We start from the raw sequence: 21,593 nt of genomic DNA on the forward strand, positions 1-21,593 counted from the left end.
TGTACGATGCAGGAGGTTTTTTTTTTTTTTTTTTCCTCTCTAAAACCTGCGAACAGGTGGGAAGTCAGTAAAGCCTTTGAGATGACACCACTTGGAGCCTTGTTTTCCTCGAGCTGCATGGGTCCATCGAAAAAAAGCACGTCCCATGTCAAAATCACACCCACGGCCGTCCACAAGCGAACCAGAGAGGATTGACGATGCGGAGTCCACAGGCCAAGAAGACGCACAATTCCGGGTCCAGAAACCCCTCCCCATGCAACAGAGATCAGTTATCCACACGCGGGCTCGAGAGCAGTCATGAGAGGGGTCCAATTGGCAGGACGAGGTCATCCTCGCCCGCCGCGCCGCTCCGCGATTGGACTCAGCATGGCGGCCTCGTCGCCAGCCGGCCGCATGTGCGGGTTGAGACATGACTTGGAAGCGCACTGGCTGACAGGACGGTGGTGGTACTGGGTAGCTGCCCGACGCAACGAGAATGGAACATGCATGGTGAACCAACGAAAAGTGGGAGCGAGCGTGGCCGGGCAAATCACAGCGGCCAGCCAAGAGCAATCATGAGCAGGCGGCCAGATGAGCTGGCTAGCAGTGGGCCGAGTGGCTCCAGCTTGTGAGCGATATCAACAAGCGCCCACCGTGCAGCTCCTAGCGCCTGTGAATGCGTCCGCGAAAGGCTGGATGGACGTCTGGGATGCATGCCGTGACTGGCCTCGCTCTCCAGCCGTGCTACGTGGCTCGCCTCTCGATGCCCCGCGGTTGTTCCCATGCAGCGAGACCCCGGGATCTGTCGGCATTGGGACATTTTGCGTCAATTATCTGGGAAGATGATTGCTGGGTGGCCGAGTGCTCGTATCTTATCGAGTCTCTCTCTCTCTCTTCGCTTTGGCGAGGCCGGTAATGACTTGCTTCCAGAGGGCATGACTTGCAGAGAGTCCCCCTCCCCCCCTGGATATGTCCTTTTCTCGAACGAGAAGGATACTGTGACATAGCATTGGAAACAGAAGAGAATTCGCACCACTTACTAGCCGTCAAGCCACCCCGAAGCCACTTCGAGTGCGCTGCCCGTCTTGGAGAGGCTGGGTCCCTTCTGGCCAACCGGTGCGGCGGCAATGGAGCCACAGCCGACACTTGACAGGGATTGTTTCGGTGGGAGAAAATTCTTAGAGCTATGGCCAGGTTTTGCCAGGGTCTTGTCGAGATGGCTGCTGCGAGCGAAGAATATCAGCCGACTGTCACACCAAACAAGCAGTCCAGGTAATATGTACATACCTGGCGAAAGAAAGACCACGCACACACAGTCAGTGTACGGCACGATGTCAGTAGAGGGAAAATTCTGCCGTCGCGACAGCTGTTGCCACTGGCTTCATGCGCGGAAAAGGGGAGCTCGGGCTAATAGTATTCTCCTCTTGCTCTCGCGCTCTCTTTGTTCTCGTTCCCTGTCGTGTCTCAAGCAGAGGTGCGCTATCATGCAAGGTGTGCTAATAACGGCAATGTGAAAAAATTTAGTGGCTTTTCTGCAGTTAGGCGGTGTGGTTTGATGGTGGTTGAGCCGGAAGGAAAGAGTGGGGGAAAGCTCTTGAAGCGCCAATCCTCCGAGGCAGTTTGCAAAGCACACGTGAGATGCTTTATTGCCGCGTAATTTTTTCTCTGGATGGCCTTTTTTTCACACACGCCTCTTGCGTCTATTTGATGTCTGGTGGTACTATGTAGTATTAGTATGTGTTGTTTCTCGAATGTTTTCCTTGCTTTATTGCCTCTCTTGGCGCGGCAGTGACATAATGGTGGGGATTGAAGCTCACATGAGGCACGAGATTCCATCAGTCACTCACCCATGCCTCTGCTCTGCTTCGCCGGCGATACGACCACGGCTGCCCATCAACCGTGCAATCATATGTGTGACTACGCCAAAGAGCATCATCCATTCACATACATACTTATCCATCAAGGGAGGCGGGCAGCATCACTCCGTCACGGATCATGCATTCAACACCCACCAGCCATCGCTTTATCATGCGTGGTATTGCCACGCCCTTGTACACCACCACCATTACATTACACCTATGTAAATGCTCACGGCTGCAAGAGTACCACCATCCAACCACCCGCACTCACAGTAATGGCTTGCAGAAGACATTCCCAGCCTCCTGTAAGCTTAGGCCCATTGCGGCACCCAGCCTCTCTGTGCGGCAGACCGTTCACCCAACCCCTCTACTTATCATGTACTGCCCTTCACATGCGCACATCTTCGAACGAATACCTAAGGTAGGTAGGCAGTAGTCATAGTTGTGTGTCCGATGTCTCGCGTACGAGTAAGTTCTGTGCATACATCTCAGAACGTAGCACTGCATGACGTGAGATAGTACTTTCAAGGCGGTTGGAAAAACTATTACGAGTAGTCTTGTTGAAAGGGAAGAAAGAGATGGTGGCCACCAAACAAACGCTCCCCGATGATCGGTGAGCACAACCTCGTCGAATACCTTGCGGAGAAACGGGAAAGAAATCGGGCGTCTACGTCTAAGATGCCATGTATGTGCAACACAACACGGGGGGGCTGACTGCACGTACGACTTGGCCAGTTGGCCGTCCGTAAAATCCAGGGAATAATTCGCCACCAAAACCCCCCTGGTATCAAGCGTAATACAGTCATGTGCCGAGAAAGTCATGTATAGACAATCCTCTAGAGATGGGTTTCATCCGAATGCCACTCTCCATCACTGCCTCCAGCCATGGTGATTAACGGCAGCACGGCGTGTTGCCGTGTTGATAGTGGCATGTTCCCGTCCTCGCTGTTCACTGCAGCCAGATGGGAGGCACGCACAGCAAGCAGATAGGGAGCAGACGTCGCGCAAGAATTAGATTAATTCATCATTTTCAGCTTTTCAGCAGCCCCTAACTTGAAACACAACTCTGCAATTTTTGGTATCTTGTCATGTCATACTCTACAGATCCTCTTGTATAAGCCCCTCATTATCGTACCATCCATCATCAAGTGTTGTATTGTGGCAATCTCATCAAGCAGAAACAGAAGGGGGGGAGGAGATAAAGGAGATTCGCCGCCCATTCACATCGTCATCCACGCGTCCGAATCATACCTCTAGGATGCCTTGGCCGCGTTGTCCGTTGCGCTCGGGGCGTAAGCAGCCTGAGCTCGGTTCTTCTTGATGACCTCCTTGACTCGTTCCTCGGCTTCGTCCCAGTCGTCGGTGTCGAGGCGAACCAGATCAATGCCGTAGGTGTTGGCAATGCTGCTGAGGGCATCATAGCTCTTCTTGTCGTAAACGAAGCTGATACTGACACCGACACGACCGAAACGTCCGGTTCGGCCGATACGGTGGAGGTATGTCTCGGCGTCCGGCTCAGAATCGCCGCGGCCCTTCATCGGGATGTCGTAGTTGATAACCATGGAGACGGTCGACACGTCAATACCACGGGCGAGAACGTTGGTGGTGATGAGAACCTTGTTTTCGCCATTTCGGAACTTGGCCAGCAGCTCATCTCTTTCGTTGCCGTCAAAGGCGGCGTGCAGAGCGGATACTTTGTGTCCGTCAGCCACCATGCGTCTCTGGATCTCGTTGGCGCTTTCACGAGTCTACTCAATGTGTCAGCGTTGCTCTGTCGCAATTAGAGTGTCGGCCTTCCTCAAGACATACCTTGACAAAAATGACCGACTGGCCAATGGTCATCAGGCCGTAGAGCTTGCACAGAACGTCGTACTTGATGTTGTCGTCGGCACAGTCAATGAACATTTGCGAGATACCCTTGACCGTAAGTTCGTTGCGCTGGAGCTTGAGTGAGTGGGCATTCGGCGCAAACTTCTGCGCATAGGCGCCAACTTTGTCGGGGAAAGTGGCGGAGAAGAGAAGGATCTGGATGGATTTGGGCAGCATGCTACATCCGCAGGTTAGCCATCTTGGTCATCTACACCTGAGCCTCTAGGGAGCTTACTTCTTGACTCGCAAGCACTGGTCGCCCATGCCCTGTTGATCCAACATGTTGTCGGCCTCATCCAAGACGAGAACCCTGAGTTGGGAGACATCCAACTGTCGGCGTCGAATGATATCCATCACGGTACCTGGTGTTCCAACAATAACGGCCGATCGAACTGGCTGATCGCGAGGGAGGGCACCTGGAATTGCCGCGGCAACTTTAAGGGGCTTGATAAAGCGACCAATAGCCTTGATGACGCCTTCAATCTGACGAGCCAGCTCACGACTGGGAGCCAGAGCCAGAGCTTGCGGCTGCTCAGGGTTGCTGAAGTCGACGCGCGACAGAATGGCAGTAACAAACGCCGCCGTCTTCCCTGTTCCAGATTGCGATTGGGCCATCATATTTCTCGGAGGGTCGCTAAGCATCAGGGGGAGAGACTTTCCCTGCACTTTTGAAGGTTTCAGGAACTTGAGGGCTAGAAGGCCTTTGAGCAGGTCCTCGGAACTATGCGCAGCCAGGTAGTTAGATAGATGCCATCAGTGATATGCAGCCAACCAATTCTTACAGTCCCATGTCCTCCCATCGCGTGGCAGAGTGGAAGGGCGTCGCCTCGTTGTTCTGGAGGTCGCTGAGGGAAACCTCAACATCCCATTCGGGCTCCTGCAGGCCAGAGCCACCCAGCTCCTCAATGGCGCCGTCGTTCTGTGCCTCGGCGACGGGAGCTTCAGCTTCGGGCTGCTTCTCAGCCGGAGCCGCCTCGTCAGGCTTCGTGATACGACTGGCGAGATCAGACATTTTGGAGGCGTGTGACTGATTGGTAAATGATCGGATTCGTCAAGTCAAGAAGGGCACAAGTGCGCAGAATAAGGAAAGACGCTGGAGACAGTCTGCCTGCAACTGTCTGCAACTGCTTTATATAGGGATGAGAGAGAGGGAAACCGAAGAGAAAATCGTGCCCTGACGCGCCAGAAGAGTTGTCAAGATAGAGTTCAAGGCTCCAAAGTTGAAAGCCGATAACTTGCAGTTCAACGAAGGACGAGAGTTTTAGTGGGGTTAGTTGGAGGGGTGGTCTGCAGCTTGAGCTAACCTGAAGGTACCAACTCGCTAGCAGGGGTGACGCGGCTGTGCCGGGGTTTCTCCGGACTGCGCCATAGCTCTTCAGCCACTGATTGTTCGCAAGGAGATAAGGGACGTCCAATCAATCGCGCCTTGTTCAAGCTCACTGCTCTTTATTCTGCCTTACATCACCTTACCTTAGATATTGTGTCAAATCGACTATCGACTCTAGAGTTGATTTCTTTATTGAGTCAATCATTGGGCATAACGTCTCACATGCTACAGTACGAACTATAAGAACAAGTAGCCTTCGTTAAAGGCGACAACATGGCGGCTCCTCCACCGCGAGGCCTCTCCCTCTACGACAACCTACACGATCCCAACGATCCGTCACCCTCAGCGACAATCTCCTCCGCGCCAGTGACCTACCAGCAAGGCGGATCAACAGCCGGCGACCAAGCAGCCAAGAAGCTGCTCAATCCCGCGCTCCAGTTCCAACCCATACGACGTCCGCAAGTGAAGCAGCCCAAAGCGAAGACGACATTCCCAAAGGCCATCCCCAGACCCGCGCCCGCCGCAGCCTCAGCGGCAGCTACCCCAGCAGCAGCCACTGGAGCTGCGCAATCAATACCGCATCAGAGCACGCTTGCCGATTGGGCAGTGACGGAGGAAGATGAGTGGATGTACGGCATCGGAGAGAAGCGCCAGCGCGGCGGCCGCAAGAAGAAGAAGAAGCGACAGGAGCAGTTCGAGACGGATTGGGACGAGATGTACGACCCGACGAGGCCGACAAACGTGGACGAGTTTCTCAAGAGCGACGAGAAGGTGGAGGAGGTGAGAGAGTGGAAGGCGTTGCTATACCGGCATCGCAAGAAGCACGAAGACAGCGACATGTCAGACTCGGAAGAAGAGGCAGCACCACCTCCAAGTAAGCTCTCTTCCTCCTCTCATGGCCCTCCAGAGGGGAGCAAAACTAACATGTGTTCCAGAACAATTCGCTCCGCCAGCTTCATACTCGTTTGCGCCACCTCCACGATCTCCTCCAGCCGCTCCAGCCCCGGACGAAACTGCAGACGATGCCTATGCCCGTCGTCTAGCCCTCTCGACAGGCCAACAACATCCTGCTCCTCCTCCACCTCCACCACCACCTCAGACCTCCGAATCATCACAACCTCCCCCTCCACCTCCGCCCTCAGAACCCGGCACAATATCCAAAGCCCCCATCCGCTACACCCAAACCTCACAACCATCCGACAACCCCAACAATGACGACAACGACAACGACGCAGGCTACTCCCCACCACCAACCTTCTCCCAAACCAACCAAGACACCCACAACACCCTCGAAATAGATTCCCAGCAGCAACAGCAACAACAACAACAACGCACCAACCGCCCCGGCCAAGCCGGCTTCGCCCACCGCCTCATGACAAAATACGGCTGGACAAAGGGCACCGCCCTCGGCGCCAACGAATCAGGCATCCTCAACCCCCTGCGCGTGCAAGTCGAGAAGCGCCGCAAGAGGGCCGACGCCGACGGCGGCGGCTGGGCCGAGCCCGCCAACAAGGCCAAGATCATTGGCGGCAACAGCAGCAGCCGGCACAAGAAGAACGACGCCAGCAAGTTCGGCCCCATGAGCGAGGTCATTGTCCTGCGCCACATGCTCGACAACATGCCCGACCTCGAGGCCGAGATTGAGGACGGCCTGGGGCAGGAGATTGGCGGGGAGTGCGGCGAGAAGGTAAACTTTTTTGACAAGACACGAATCTTCTTTTCTTTCCGTTTGAGAATCGTTGTGCTGATGGATCTGCGTTGTGTAGTATGGACGAGTCGAGAGACTGTACATTGACGTGGAGACTCGTCAGGTCTTCATCAAGTTCACGGATCAGGTGTCCGCCTTGCGAGTAAGTCGTAGCATACAGTGATCACATGATACATATCACCACAAACAGCTCAAATGGTTCCTTGCTAACTGGCAGCAGGCAGTCAATGAGCTAGACGGTCGTGTTTTCAACGGCAACAACATCATCCCCAAGTTTTACGATACCGAAAGATTTGAAAGGGGCATATACGTCGATACGACAAGTTAGGTAGCGTGATATTTCGGCATCTAGGCATCGTGAACGGCTACACTGTCTCGCCATACGTAGGCATACAACAGTATACAATTCATCAGATAGGCAGGGATGTTGGTTAGGTAAACAAGAGGCAAAAAGTGGTATAAAGTACCCTAAGTCTAACATACACCAACACCAGTAAAGAAAGTCTAAAGAAAGGTGCAAATCGTGATAGAATAATCACCAATAACCGTTCACACGTAAAATCTTTGCCCATCTCCAGCACGACAGCGCCAAGGCATCTTGTCACCGGCATATACTCGTGACGCAACACACAGCAAATAGTTGGTTGCCCGAGTATATCCACCAGCACTGTTGCCGACGCAAAGCCGCCATGCAGCTTGCGCGCCGTACATCATGTCGAGCTTGTCGATAGGAAAAGGGGGGGGGAGCGTGGCGACATTGTGAAGTACATTTCCATTATTAAGTCTAGCGTTAGTGCCGCGAACACACATAAAGGGGGGCGGTCACACGTAAGTTGACAGCCAAGGCGTGGGAGAGGTTGACGAAACCACAATGTGTTGGCTAAAAAGAAAACAGAAAACAGCTGGGAGAACAGAGATTGACGCCAAATTCCGACCCATCGTCCCTCCGAAAGATTTTTACCACAGCTGGGCCATGCCAGCGAGAACGGACGCGCCGAGGAGCATGTTGTTGACGCTGAGGGCGGCGACGGCGTTGTCAGTGTCGTTACCGCTGCTGCCGTTCTTTCCGCTAGAAGTGCTGGAGTCACCGTCGCTACCTCCCTCATTGGCGGCCTTAACGTTGCTCTTGCAGGACTCCTGACCCTGGATAATCTTCTTAGACTTAGCATTGTTGAAGAAGCCGCAGAAAGCAGAAATGTCGGTGGTAGAGTAGACGGTAACACCACCCTTGACGTCCTTGAGGCTGGGAAGCTCGACACTGTGGAGAGGATTAGGGTTAGCAATGGAGAACACAAGTCTGAAGAGGGACACTTGTACTCACGTGTCAAAGTTGCCGCGGAGGATAACACCACCGGCAACAGTCTCCAGCTTGGGGAAACCCTCGATGGCATCCATAGCAGTGTTGTTCTGGATGGTCAGGTCACCAACAGACGTCAGGAGAGGGAAAGAGACGTTGGTGAGCTTGTTGTTGTTGATGAAGGTGACACTGTCGCCGATTTTGGTGACGTTCTTGGCGCTGAAGGTCTTGAGCGAAGGGTTGGTATCAAACTTGAGGGACTGGCTGATGGTCTTGAGGCTGGGCACGAGGAAGCTCTTGACGTTAGAGAGCTGGATCTCGGCAGCAGACTGAAGCTTGGTCATGTTGATCTCCATGTTGTTTCCGTTGCTGGAAACACTCAGAAGCTTGGTGATGTTGACCAGGTCAGAGTTGAAGGCCGTCAGCTTGTTGTTGTTGGTAATGGTCAGGGTGTCGACACTGTTAATGTTGAGACCGCTCAGATCACTGAGGAATGTGTCGGTGATCTGGATGGAGGAGGCCTTGGTCACACCGGTGGTGCCAAAAATCAGGGAGTTGAGCTGAGGCAGCTTGACCATGTTGAGCTCGTTCAGGGTCTTGAGCGCCTGCATGTTAACGGAGCTCAGGAGCTCCAGGCTGTCAAGCTGGAACTTGCCGGTGATGGCGTTGATGGTATTGCTCTGGATGGAGATGAGCTGGGTGGCGTTGTTGACGATCAAGTCACCCTTGATCTGCTTGGGTCCGTTGAGGATCAGGTCACCGGCAACCGACTCGTCGACGATAATGTCGGCATTGACGACCTCGCAAGAGATGACGGGGTTAGGAGTGGTGACCTTGATCTCCTTGGAGCAGGAATCGGCAGCTGTAGTCGGGTCAGCAGGTTGTCGTCGCCTCATGCATGGCGGAAAGGGTCTTACCAGACACCAGGCTGGCAGCACCAGCGGCCAAGATGGCTGAGAAAAGCTTGGAGGAATGCATTCTGATCTGGACAAGGAAATGTCAGCAACAGTATGGCAAAAACGCGTCAAACAAGGTAAGCGAAAATGTGAAGGCGACTGGGTGCTGCGATCCTGGGCTCGGTGCTCTGTCTGCTTGCTTCATTAAGGGGGGGTTTTCTGACTGTGGCGTTTAAACTATGCAGCCGGTCCTAAAGGCACGAGTCGAGGCAAAAAAAGATGTTGACGGGAATCAGATCTCGGTCACTCAGAAGATGGCCCAGACGTGTAAAGATTCCCCCCTTCGGGTCTGCGCCTGGCGAGTCCGGGAAGGAATGGCGTCGATTGTGGCTCGAGAGTAAGAGCGCGTTTGAGACTGAGAGAGCAGAGAAGAGGGCGAGCGCAATCGCAACCGGAGGACCAGCAGGAAGCTTCCTTTAGGCGGGCGCAAATCGAAGCTGGAGCCGGCAAATGCAGATTCGGGCGTGTGAAGCGGCAGAGCAAGAGCAGGTGAAAGTTTGCAGCGCGCCCAGGTGAAGCGGAGGACGAGGGAGAGGAGCAGCGAGGCAAGGCGCACGTCACAGGCCAAGCGAAACCAGGAGAACTCACACACCTTGTAGCAGTCGATCTTTTTCCTTGACGCGAGAAAAAAATATGGAAACGTTCCTTGGGCAACGGGCTAGAGATGTCTCGAAATGATGGTGGTCAAGATAGTGGCTATTGGCTGGCCGCGAGTCTGGAGTTGGACGGGAATGGATGAAGATTGGGGAGGGGAGTAAAATAAAGAAGCTATAGCGCAAACTTGCTTTGGCCTGTAACGAGCGGCAGGAAGTGAAGAAGGAGGACGACGACGACGAGACGACGGCAGCAGTCAACGAGAGAGAGAGAGAGGGCAGAAGGCGAGGAAGAAGGAGAGAAAAGGGAAGAAGAATCCTGTTCCTGGGACGAAACCAGGCGGCACCCCCTGCTGCGCGAGAGCTGCCGCGTGCACCAATGGCAGGCCGCAGGCAGGGCCGGCCAGGGGGGACGCAGGCCCCAAGGCTCCCCTGGGAATGGAGCTCTAGGGGGTGTGGGTGGGACGGGCGACCGCTGCAAAGGGCACGCCGACCCACCGGGCCTCGACTCGATAATTTGCCCTTTGATGAGGCCTGTGCCGTGACATGCGGCGAGAGTTATTGTGTCTCTCCTGGTTTGATGAGGGACGGAAACAACATGGCAGAGGCACGCAGAACAAACAATTGATGGAGACGGCGGCCGAGCGATGGCTGGACGTGGCGCACGACCTGTCTGGGGAAATGCGAATGTACGCATACAGTACATGGACTGACTACAGCTGAAGAGGCCGTGCCTGATATTGCCGTTCTCGTCCGGTACCTACCTTACCTCTGGGTGTTCTCGTACTCCGTGCACGGGCTTGCGCGGCATACGGAGCTTCGAACAGTGCATCACGATTTCCAGTTGTGCTCCGTCTTTACCTGGCGAGGCAATGCGAATGGTACTGTACATGTGTAAGAGAATGAATCCAGTGACATGATGAGAATCCTCTGTGCTTCAGACTCAATTGCTTCAGGTTCTTCCTCATCTGCTCTCTGTCCAAGAGGGTATGTACCTCTACAGCTTCCCCCCCAATTGACTCGCAGCTTCGCTCCGCTGCCCGTCTCGGAGCTGCGCGCAGCTTCACTAAACCGGTCGGGCAGGTCCAAGTGATTAATGTCAATCAAAACCCGAGCACAGAAACGGACTCGCTGTAATAACCTGTACCTACCGCCAGGTAATAAGGTACGGACACCGGTGTCTGTACGGGGGACTCCACGGCCATGGGTTCGATACAAGCTCCGCCTGCTAATGTAGGTACGGCGTTCCCGCATGCGTCCAAGTACTGGCGGCGACCGCCAAGGTACCCGGAACCTTGAACAATGACGCCCCGGCAATAAGATTCTCACCTCGGGAGGCCTGGCTGAGCCCGCCTTGGCCGCTCGTGCAAATCGAACAATCCGTGGGCCAGTCGTACATGTACGAAGTACCTGCAATTTGGCGTTACGATGTAGTACCTTACTTCCGTCCCCCTTCTCCTTCTTCGTGTTCTTCTTCTTCAGCCTCGTGTTGCAGCGTCAAGACTCACACCATCACAGACAATCGGGGCTGCAGCAACTGCGCATCACAACGGCATCACGCCGGCATTCACACTGTCCAGCGCATCGCTGATCCCCTCATGCGCTTTGCTTGAGATGCCGTCAATCCCATCACCACGACGTCGCCATGCAGATCGTATCGCGCGCGCCACTCCAACCTCGCGTCCAAGCTAGACAGCTAGAGCAAGCCACTAGCTGAGCTGGGACGGCGATTTCCTGCCTCCTCGGCTCCGTCATGGAAACCATGCGCAAGCTAACAGCAATTGAATTTGCGTAGCTCCTGGGATTGACTGCTGCTCTCTGGAGCCGGTTCATTGTGCAAGTTGGTTAGGTGTTTACGAAGCGCGCATTTCACGGAGAGCTTCCATGTGCAAGTACCGATTGCAGCACCAAAGTAATACTACTACATAGTACGAGTATCACGAGGAAGAATACATGCCCCCCCTTGCCCGGCTGGCCTCAGGTTGTCCTACCTGGCCTGGCAACCTGGCCACTCATTGCTTGCAGCCGGATTCGCGGCCGCGCATTGCCTTGGATAACCAGGCTTGCCGCCTCCTTTTCTTGTCACTCCCTTGGCCAATAATTAGCAAGATGAGCTGGAGCGCATGGACGAGGGTTCTCAAACACTACCGAGGAGTCCCGCAGGAAGTCCCGTCAGCCTGGCAGCAATTCACTTTCGGACCAGGACGATGGTTTCGACCCGTCGGCGGCCTATTTTGCTCTCCATAATAATCAAGCCGGAGCGCAGAGTCCGAACCACTTGGACGATAATACTGGCTACTAAGCTGGCGACGGCATCCAACTCCCCTTTTTTTCTTCGTGACGGGGCGCATATGGCAAGTTTGTTTCAGCGGTTCGCGGTCCATTTTGCCGCCTCTCTGTTTCCCTCGACAGCGGCCCCACGGCAACGCCGGCCGGTTGGCGATGCCGACCATGACGAGCACGATTCTTGCATTGACGCACTGGCCCGTGGGAGGTCTCTTGGAATCGTCGTGGCCTCTTGGCGCGGCGGGTGTGCCACACCTCTCTTCTGCCGACGCTCCAATAGTGTTCGATCCGAATCATACAAAATGCGATACGAGAAGTTTAACCTCTCGACTACTAGATGCGCATTGGGTCCATAGTAATCGACATCAAAAGTGCGATGAAGATCTCGATGGCCAAGTTGGCAATGACTTATTATTAGAGCATGCCCATTTATATCAGTTGACTTCGCTTCGAGATGCGATAACGATCTATCCCAACCATTACTAGCGACAGCAACCCTACCTAATACTTATGGACAAAGCAAGACGGGACCCGTCCGTACTCCGTCCCAGTTATCACTGAGTGGCTGCAGGAGTGATGTTATGACACAGCGAGCTAAAGCACACACTGCTGCGAGCAACCTTCTTTTGTGATTGTGCGACCCAACGATGAAGTCAAGCTTGCATTCAGTCTTATCACCCATCTGTTACACTGCTGGTCAAAGATGGCAACGTCTTACAGCGGATCAACTTCATGAATCTACACCAGTCAACCACATCATATGCACGGTGCTCGAGATCCATACTAACGCTCATCCTTCTAGCATTTCTCGATACCGGGAACGAAATAATACCCTTGGTTAAAGCATCAGCTTCTTCACTTGGGTTGGGTATCTAGAGGTGGAGCTGAGATGCGGTCTCCTTAAGCTCCTTGTCTTCATGTGAGACGGCTGCACGTGTCATCCGCGCCGAGCCGTGATGCTCAACGTTGAAAACAAACTTTTTGGCTTCCGGATAGGAAACCTACATAATTCTTCTGTGACGCACGACGGTGACGGATGTCATGGGTGAGACACATGGGCGTACCTGTGTAGGCTATCGGACAGACTACATGGACAGATTGAGGCTGCATCCAGGTAGTATCGAGAACTCGTTCAATGACATTACATGGTCACAAACACCCACTACTCCAGAGTACTGATATCCGTCTCCTCCACCCTCCACATGTACCACATGAAAACACTCCGGTACGGGCTGAACTTGTCAGACAGTTCCACCATGTCCTGCTCCGACATGTACTTCCACTTGCCTCCCTTGTTCTTGAGCTTGGCCACGTCCCGGCCGACAAAGGCCGCCATGCCCCTCTGCACGCCCAGGTCGCCCAGCGAGAAGACGTCCATCCGCTTGAGCGCGAAGCAGGCAAACATCTCGACGGACCACTTGCCCAGCCCGCGCACCGCGATGAGCCTCTCCATGAGCTCCTCGTCCGGCGCGTCGTGCAGCATCTGCGCCGTGATCTCCCCGCTGGCGAACTTCTCGGCCAGGCCCTGCACGTACTCGGCCTTGCGCTGCGAAAGGCCCGCGGTGCGCAGCCGCTCGATGGAGCATGCGGCGACTTCGGACGGCGTGGGGAAGATCCGCTCGGCGGGAGAGTCGCCGCCGCCGTCGTTGACGGGCGGCACGGGCACGGTCTGGCCCTCGGGGAAGAAGAGACCGATAAACTTGTTCTTGATGGACTTGGCCGCCGCGCCGGAGACTTGCTGCGATATGATGCTGCTCACCAGGCTCTCGAACGGGTCAATCTTCTCCGCCAGCCCCTCGGCGGAAAAGACGTGGCAATGGTGCTTCTCGATCAGCGGCCGCATGCGCTCGTCTACCTTGATGAGATGATCGCACGCCTCCTTCAGGATCGTTGCCGTTGTCGTCGTCGTCGTCCGGACGCCAATGGACGGCGCTTTTGAAGGCGACACCGCTTCCACATTGCGCGACGCAATGACCCGCGACGTCTCCGGCGACAGCAGCGTGGCATTGGAAAACTTGGGGTCCGCGAGGCGGGTGACGGACTTGTGAGCGGTGCCTTTGGTCCCGTTGAGCGGCAGGGCGCTGGTGGTGGGCGTCAGGGGGGGAGCAAATGGGCACTGCTTCTTGGTTGGCGTTTTGGGCGCCGAGGGCTCAGGTTCCGGGACCGATTTTCTTTTCCGCGTGTTCTGCTTTGGAGGAGGAGGAGCTGCGGAGGCAGCATCGCCATCTATGGAGGTGACATCTGGCGTCTTGGTGGAAGTCTTTGTGATCTTTGTAGCCTTTGCAGTTTTGGCACTCTTCGGTGCAGTCTTCGTAACGGGCTTTGTAGCAGCCTTTGCAGCTTCGGCGGCATCCTGAGTGCTCGCTCTGCTGCTGATGCGCGCAGATCGCCGTGTGGCCGCCATGGCTGTGTATGTGCTGAAGTATGGTGTTGAGGCTAGTGAAGATGTCGATGGTCTGTATGCGGCAGCCAGGGATCTTGCGAGGCTGACGGGATGTCGCATTCGCTACTCTGTCCAGGGGCCCAGAGACTGGTTGGACACTGATTGTCGCAAGAAAGAGAAGCTCTGAAGTCTATTATCGCGAGTTAATGCATGGATGGAGATGCAGTAGAACCCGTTCGACTGTGTCTTGTTGGTCTTGCGATCTGCGGTCGGTTTGTCATCACAGGTTAAGCACAAAGTACCAGCGTGCAAAGCAACACGGCAAATAGGTGGCAACTTTCACGGAGTGACTTGGGCAGCAGTGAGGAGAGTCGGCCGGTGAAGGCACTGCGACCTGCGGTCCTCTTTATAGTCAAGAAGCAGAGATAACACAACGTCGAAATAACGTTAGAGTTGACCTCAACTGGGCAAGATGTCCATGAACAAAGTTGTCGACTGGGTCATTGGACCCCCATTCTTGGTCCTTCGTGAGATCCGATTTGCTCCCCGTCATCTTGCGGAGCGGGATTCCGCAGGCTTACTTTTGCTGGGATGGAGGGATGGTCACCATGCCATATATCCACCCGATTGAACATCCATCACAAAGTGATTGTTGAAGTTAAGAGAATTCAGTTGATTCAGCCCGAGGCGAATGATTCAAACCGCCACAGAGACAGTCTACAGGATAGTGCATCTGTCAAGTTTCTGACTGCGTTGGTCCGTAATTTCACGTCTCTGCAGGGTAGCATCTAGCATGGTCTGGACTCTGGACTTTGTCTTCACCTCCTGATTAGCGCGCCTCGATTGACACAAGGATCCGGTGCCTCGACTCGGGTGTCGCTAACGCGCAACATCCTGGGTACCAGCGGCAGCCACTTGCGCGCCGCGCTGCAGCCAGAATGTGAAGGTATCGTGCATGTATCCGTTCCTTATAGGATATTGCCTGCACTGCCCAATTGGAACGGGTTAAACTTTTCATCAGGAACAGCAAATGTGGCCTGGGACGCTAAGATACGGGACGGAGCAGCCTATCTCCAGTCTCCAGTCTCCCGCCGACTGCTCCCCCTACTTTGTCCTGTCCTGTCCCGTCCTGCCCTGCCCTGTCCAGCAGCCTCTCGTCAATACTAAGTACAGTACGGTATATACAACGCTGGCTCCGTGTCGTGCTGGGCTGCTACCGTAAGGTATTCTCTGGCCTGACCCCAGGTGTCGCCTCCACTCTCGTTTACAGGCCCTCTTCTTCTTTTCTTGGCTTCTTCCTTGGTTCAGCCTCCTCCGCAACCCCGTCGACCGTCTTCGAGTCCTTCCGTGTCATCCCCGAAGCCTGCGGTCGGTTGAGCGAGATACGAACCGACGGATCCCGCCCTTGAGCGCCAATTGCGACGGCAACTGCATACTGGGTATATATCTATATCGAGGCGCGCGTTGAGAGGCCATCATGCTGCTCCCCAAGGGCGGACTGGACTGGAGGTCGGCGAGGGCGCAGATCCCTCCGACGAGAGCACTATGGAACGCCGTGACGCGCACACGATTCATACTGCTGGTTGGCATCACAGGACTCATCCTGCTGCTATGGCGCGGCGTGTCCACTTCGGCATCTGAGATGCAGAGGTAAGCAGCTGAATGCGGACTCCGCTGGATTGCGCGCAGCAACTGATGCCACATAGCTTCTACTGCTGGGGCCCGGCCAAGCCACCCATGGAGATGTCACCGAACGAGCATAACCGGTGGAACGGACACCTGCAGACGCCAGTCATCTTCAACCACCATGCCCCTGTCGAAGTCAATTCGAGCACAATCGAGCACGTCGACCTCAACCCGATCAATTCGACCAAGCAAGCCGTCACCAAGGAGGAAAGGATACTCATCCTGACGCCGCTGAAGGATGCCGCGCCGTATCTGTCAAAATACTTTGAGCTCCTCGCTGAACTGACATATCCTCATCGACTGATTGACTTGGCCTTCCTCGTCTCGGACTCTACAGACGACACCTTGGCCGTTCTCGCCTCCGAGCTGGATCGCATCCAGAAGCGACCCGATCAGATTCCCTTCCACAGCGCAACGGTCATTGAGAAGGATTTTGGATTCAAGCTCAGCCAGAACGTCGAAGAGAGACACTCGTTCGAGGCTCAGGGGCCCCGCCGAAAGGCCATGGGCAGGGCCAGGAACTACCTCCTCTACACTGCCCTGAAGCCTGAGCACTCCTGGGTCTACTGGCGCGATGTGGACATTGTGGACAGCCCTACCGGCATTCTCGAGGACTTTATTGCCCATGACCGAGACATTCTGGTTCCGAGTAAGCATGCTCAACCCTTGAGATCGAGAGGTTGTTGCTAACTTTATTGCCAAGACATTTGGTTCCACCGTTACCGTGACGGTGTGGATATCGAAGGCCGCTGTAAGTGATGCCCAGGCGCAAGAGACGACATTGACAAAGACGGTCGCTCACATAGAAATAGTTGATTACAACTCTTGGGTCGAGTCCGACAAGGGCCGCAAGCTGGCAAACAGCCTGGACAAGGATGTTGTTCTTGCTGAGGGTATGTAGCCCTGTTTGTGATGTCGATGTGCAGCGTGCTGACCACATGACGGCAGGTTACAAGCAGTACGATACTGGCCGCACGTACATGGCGAAGATGGGCGATTGGCGCGAGAACAAGGATGTGGAGCTTGAGCTCGACGGCATCGGCGGCGTCAACATTCTGGTCAAGGCAGACGTGCACCGCTCTGGTATGCTCTTGGAACCTGCCCTGCTGATGATCAGGTGGTGATGGCTAACAAATATGATCTTCTTCCCAGGCATTAATTTCCCTTGCTATGCCTTCGAGAACCAGGCCGAAACAGAAGGATTTGCCAAAATGGCCAAGCGTGCCGGCTACGAAGTCTATGGTCTTCCCAATTATGTTGTTTGGCACATCGACACCGAAGAGAAGGGCGGCAATGCCTAAACTCGACAGACGCCTTTTCCGATGGAACAACTTTTCGCTTCACCTGTCTCATATTTCGCGAACAGATTCGAATAATCGGTGTTGATATATCCGCAACGAGGCACTACTTATACGAAGACTAATGATGTTACACTTTTGCTGCGTGTCGGTCCACACGCTAGACACGACCGGCCTATGATATAGATATGCCGACAGAGGGACGATGGCGAGTCTGTCCTCTTGCAGGCTACTGGTGTATATTGCCTGCTTGTTCACGCTCTTGGTCATGACGAATTTTATCTGGGGGGGCCTTGGGCTTGTCGGTTCTAGGTGGAAACCTTTGGCGAGCATGCCCTTCCTTTCGTTCTTCTTTCTCCGCTGTAGTCTTATATTCTGGCTACTTGCGTTGCGTATATGGGGAGTGTATCGGGATGGAGGTCGCTTGTGCAAGGGCGGGAGCGGTTGGCAAGGCGGGACTGGGACAGTTTTGTATGCTAGGTTTTGTTTTGTTTCTTGATTTGGGAGTTCAGAGTACCCAGGCATGGCATCGACATTGTTGACACGGCCGAGCGTCTTTTGTGTTTGCCCTGCACACTACTATACCCAGTGCCTTAAATTATGAGCTATCAAGGCAGACTATGCAGAGAAGCGGCTACAATCATATGATTTGATAAGAACGTGGATAGCCCCTGTGATGATCTGGATGGCTTACGTCGCCATCAATTGATGTTGGCCCCTGCATCATGGTCATTTTCGGCCAGGGGGATCACTCACTCTCAGCTCAAGTCAGCCGACCAACAGCAGGCGGCGTCGCAGCAACTTCGCACTGCTTCCATGCCTTTCCGAGATAAGGAAGAAGGCATCGCACATGACGCGGCAGAGGTTCGGCTAAACCGGCGGCCGAGGGCGTAGACGGCTAGGTACTTAGTAACTAAGGTGCCGTCATAGCAGGATTGGCGGCACACGTACAACCTGGACGAGTGCATCACATCAGCCGCCTGCGACTGGCTGCGCATCCCGAACGCTTCAGAGCTCATTTTCCCATTCCCAAGGCCCAACAACACACAACTTCCCGCGAGGTAGGTGATGCCTGGACGGCGCTGAGGGAGCCGATGACTGCTGCCTAGCTGCTGTTTGTGCCTGTGTTTTTGCTGATCCGGACGACATGGCGACTCTCTAGGCTAAACCCCGCCGTTCAAGAGAGTCTGCTGCTCTGCCCTGCGGCATCGACTCACACCGTCATTCTGAACCCGATTCAACGCTCATCGAACCCCCCAATCAGACTCTCTGTCGCCGCCGCTTTTCCTCGTCTAGAACCGAACCTCTTCTCTTCTTCAGCTTCATTCATCCATCATGTGGGGCTGGTTCGGAGGCGGCGCCGCCGCTCAGAAGAAGAAGGAGTCGGCCAAGAATGCCATCCTCGGCCTGCGGTCGCAGCTCGACATGCTGCAGAAGCGCGAGCGACACATCCAGAATCAGATAGAGGAGCAGGAGGCCATCGCCAGGAAGAACGTCAACACAAACAAGACTGGTACGTTTTGAGACGGAAGCACCCCCGCGCAGGAGATGATGAAAGCAGCAGTCTTGTTGACGTGATGTATTCGAAAACAATCAACAGTGGCCAAAGCTGCCCTGCGGCGCAAGAAGATGGCAGAGGGCACGCTGGATAAGACGATTGCGCAGATTGCGACGCTCGAGCAGCAGATTAACGCGATCGAGTCGGCCAACATCAACCGCGAGACGCTGGCGGTGATGGAGAAGTCATCACAGGCTATCCAGAGCATCCACCAGGGCCTGACACCGGAGAAGGTGGAGGAGATTATGTACGTGCCTTGCCCCGTGCTCTTCGTTTACAGTCGAGTCGTCTTTGTTGTTGTTGTCTCTCAGGCAGCGATGAAACTGACATGCCATGCAGGGATAAAATCAGCGAACAGAATGCGCTCAGCGACGAAATCGTCAACGCGATCACCTCGAATACGATTGGCGAGCAGGTTGACGATGCGGCACTGGACGCTGAGTTGGCCGAGCTGCAACAGGAGCAGCTTGACGAGCAGATGCTGAGCGCAGGCAACGTCCCGGTAGCGGACGCCGTCCACAAGATGCCGTCACCATCGCGTGCGGAACGTAAGTGTAGCCTGGGAAATTTTGTATGCTGCGTTGAGGGTGGTGCTGACATTATGGCAGCCATATCTAGCAAGAAGGTGGCGATTGAGGAGGACGACGAGGAAGCCGAGCTGCGGAAACTGCAAGCCGAGATGGCCATGTGATTGTTCTGCAATCAGATGGATGACTCTATGCTGTCCGGGCCATTTGGCGGACCAGCCGAAGTTGGTGGCGTTGTCCTGATGAGCTGTGGACATGGCTTCCATTTCACACCGGTGAAACAATCAGTCACAATGTCTGCAACTTTTTTCTTCTTTCTCCTTTTACCCCCCTTCCCACTTATCATAACCTCTCTTTTGAACCTGACTGGTGTTTCTTTGGCGTTGGCGTCCTTGAGGGTCTATTTATTCTTTACTTTTGATTTGTGTAGGTGGGAGCCCGAACACAAGAGTAAGGGGATGCACTCCATGTAACCTGGGCTGTACGAGGCCTCGGTCACGGGGGACAAGCACTAATCCTACCCTTTTTGGCTGTCTCGTGCTTTTGGTTTTCTTTGTGCAATGCGAAGTGCTGCTCCTGGGTTAGTCGGAAGTTTTTAGCTGGGGTTTGGTAGAGGATTAGATGTCGAGCCAAAGATGGAATCTAAAGAGAATAATATCCTGTTTGCGTCAGCGCGTAATCATATCTACAGTGATTTTTTCAGTGATTTACCGAGTGTAGTATTAATGGAACTCCATCAGGGCTCTTTGCTATCTAAGTATGTCATAGGCATATGGCCTTGTGTAGGAGAGGGAACCAGCACATTTCAGTTGGCGCCGAGGTGCCCCGTGTCTGCGACATCACATGGACGTGGCGGTTAATGCTTTGGGATTGGGGGATGTAGATTCGATCAGATGGGGAAGATGGGCCGATGTCCTTTGATGTACTATGTACGTGCCTATAAGGAGACGCTGCAGCGGAGATGACGTCTGGATAACAAGCTCAGCTGGCGGGAGGAGTTCAGCTGAACGTTGCCTCCAAGCTGGCCGCGGATCAAAGGGCAGCAGGGCCTCTGATAGCTGCAGCGAGCTCGACGTCTTTGAACCTGGGGCATGCAGGTACTCAGGTATTCAAAACGTATTCCTCCCTTATCATCCAGAATCCAATCAGAGCTCACCCTTTCTCTCCGAAACATCAGCTTCTCTTCCTCTCTCTTTCTCACACAGACAGAAAAGAGAGCCAAGTCTCACAATGATTGGACCAGCAGTGACGATGATGCTACTATTCCCATCTCTCAAAGCACACGTGACTTCCCGCCTCCAGACATCTCTCCAAGCGCCAACCTCGACTCTTCCCCCTGCACTTGTGGCTGCTTCTTCCCGCGCTTACAAGTCAGTGAGTTGGCCTTTGCATCTTGCGAGGGCCTATTGATTACCAGTCTGTCTACCTAGTACTATTGCCTCTGCTGTACTGTATTAGCCGCCCAACCATGTAATACAACCTCTTTCTTCGCTCTTGGTACCCGGGATCCCTGCTCTCTGGCGCTTGATTGGATGGCGACGGCTGGAGGCGGCATGCATGGTGCAAGGTGCAGGCAAGCGCCCGGTCTATCGTGTTCGTGTAATAGTAGTAGTAATACGATCAGTATGACATTCATTCCCTTATTATGGGCTGGAGTCTGTTAAGACCTATCAGGTACGTGCAGAGGGGGATTGATGAGAGCTGGAGAGATCGATGCGTCCGGGGGAGTGCAGCAAGCAATCAAGGTTATTTCTTGTTATTTTTGGGGGGGGCTGAACAAAGGGCGGGAAACATGGGTCTGTCTGTCTGTCTGTCTTGGTGTCCGCACGAAGAGGCGGGCGGCTGTGATGGGCGGTTTGATTTGCCTTGGGGAGGAGATGCGGCTTTGCTTTGCTTGTTGTTGTCTTGACAAGGGCGAGATGCATTGCATTGCATGCACGCACGCACGCACGCTTTTTGCCAGCAAGAAGAGCGGCTTGGTCTCTTGAATGGGCGCGTGTTTTGTTTCCTGCGGGTAGGGAGTAGATGGACATCGACAGCAGGTAATAATAGTTCAAGGATGGGCGTCTTCCTGAAAATGCTCCTCTCTTTTTCCTTCTCTTTTCCTTTTCCCTTCTTCTTCTTCTTCTTCTTACAGCAGACGCCTCTCTCTCTCTCGTTCAAACAAACAACGTTTCCGTTTTTAACTTTTCTTTTCCCTTTTTTCCTTTTTCCTTTTTCCTCTTCTTCTCCTTTTGCGTTTCTTTTGTCCCTCTCTCCTGTTCATT

At 54.2% G+C, this 21,593-nt stretch overlaps 6 protein-coding genes across 6 annotated transcripts; 3 read left to right on the forward strand and 3 right to left on the reverse strand.

Annotated features, from left to right (window-relative positions):
• Window positions 1-3,004: 3,004 nt before the first annotated feature.
• Window positions 3,005-4,914, reverse strand: TRIREDRAFT_51455 (uncharacterized protein). Its single transcript, XM_006968467.1, has 4 exons — window positions 4,490-4,914; window positions 3,943-4,428; window positions 3,648-3,885; window positions 3,005-3,586 (listed from the first exon to the last, which is right to left on the reverse strand). Exons 1-4 carry the CDS (start codon window positions 4,717-4,719, stop codon window positions 3,092-3,094), a joined length of 1,449 nt encoding a protein of 482 aa, XP_006968529.1. The 5' UTR covers window positions 4,720-4,914; the 3' UTR covers window positions 3,005-3,091.
• A 393-nt stretch (window positions 4,915-5,307) lies between these two features.
• Window positions 5,308-7,070, forward strand: TRIREDRAFT_5407 (uncharacterized protein; the record flags this gene model as incomplete). The annotated part of the gene is made up of 4 exons (XM_006968354.1): window positions 5,308-5,908; window positions 6,090-6,721; window positions 6,801-6,884; window positions 6,963-7,070. 4 exons carry the CDS (start codon window positions 5,308-5,310, stop codon window positions 7,068-7,070), a joined length of 1,425 nt encoding a protein of 474 aa, XP_006968416.1.
• Window positions 7,071-7,699: 629 nt separating this feature from the next.
• On the reverse strand, window positions 7,700-8,935 carry TRIREDRAFT_68067 (cell wall protein; the record flags this gene model as incomplete). The annotated part of the gene is made up of 2 exons (XM_006968468.1): window positions 7,700-8,000; window positions 8,064-8,935. 2 exons carry the CDS (start codon window positions 8,933-8,935, stop codon window positions 7,700-7,702), a joined length of 1,173 nt encoding a protein of 390 aa, XP_006968530.1.
• Window positions 8,936-13,036: 4,101 nt separating this feature from the next.
• TRIREDRAFT_68072 (uncharacterized protein) lies at window positions 13,037-14,278 on the reverse strand (the record flags this gene model as incomplete). Its single annotated transcript, XM_006968469.1, has 3 exons — window positions 13,037-13,492; window positions 13,541-14,059; window positions 14,192-14,278. The coding sequence occupies 3 exons, from the start codon at window positions 14,276-14,278 to the stop codon at window positions 13,037-13,039; spliced, it is 1,062 nt and encodes a 353-aa protein (XP_006968531.1).
• Window positions 14,279-15,643: 1,365 nt separating this feature from the next.
• TRIREDRAFT_81211 (glycosyltransferase family 62) lies at window positions 15,644-17,244 on the forward strand (the record flags this gene model as incomplete). Its single annotated transcript, XM_006968408.1, has 6 exons — window positions 15,644-15,907; window positions 15,964-16,592; window positions 16,647-16,694; window positions 16,756-16,836; window positions 16,892-17,026; window positions 17,096-17,244. The coding sequence occupies exons 1-6, from the start codon at window positions 15,735-15,737 to the stop codon at window positions 17,242-17,244; spliced, it is 1,215 nt and encodes a 404-aa protein (XP_006968470.1). The 5' UTR covers window positions 15,644-15,734.
• A 1,314-nt stretch (window positions 17,245-18,558) lies between these two features.
• TRIREDRAFT_81214 (uncharacterized protein) lies at window positions 18,559-19,490 on the forward strand (the record flags this gene model as incomplete). Its single annotated transcript, XM_006968409.1, has 4 exons — window positions 18,559-18,754; window positions 18,842-19,046; window positions 19,139-19,347; window positions 19,408-19,490. The coding sequence occupies exons 1-4, from the start codon at window positions 18,577-18,579 to the stop codon at window positions 19,488-19,490; spliced, it is 675 nt and encodes a 224-aa protein (XP_006968471.1). The 5' UTR covers window positions 18,559-18,576.
• Between the last annotated feature and the right edge of the window lie 2,103 nt (window positions 19,491-21,593).

Source organism: Trichoderma reesei (genome assembly GCF_000167675.1).
Source record: "Trichoderma reesei QM6a unplaced genomic scaffold TRIREscaffold_23, whole genome shotgun sequence".
In the NCBI taxonomy this organism is placed as follows: domain Eukaryota; kingdom Fungi; phylum Ascomycota; class Sordariomycetes; order Hypocreales; family Hypocreaceae; genus Trichoderma; species Trichoderma reesei.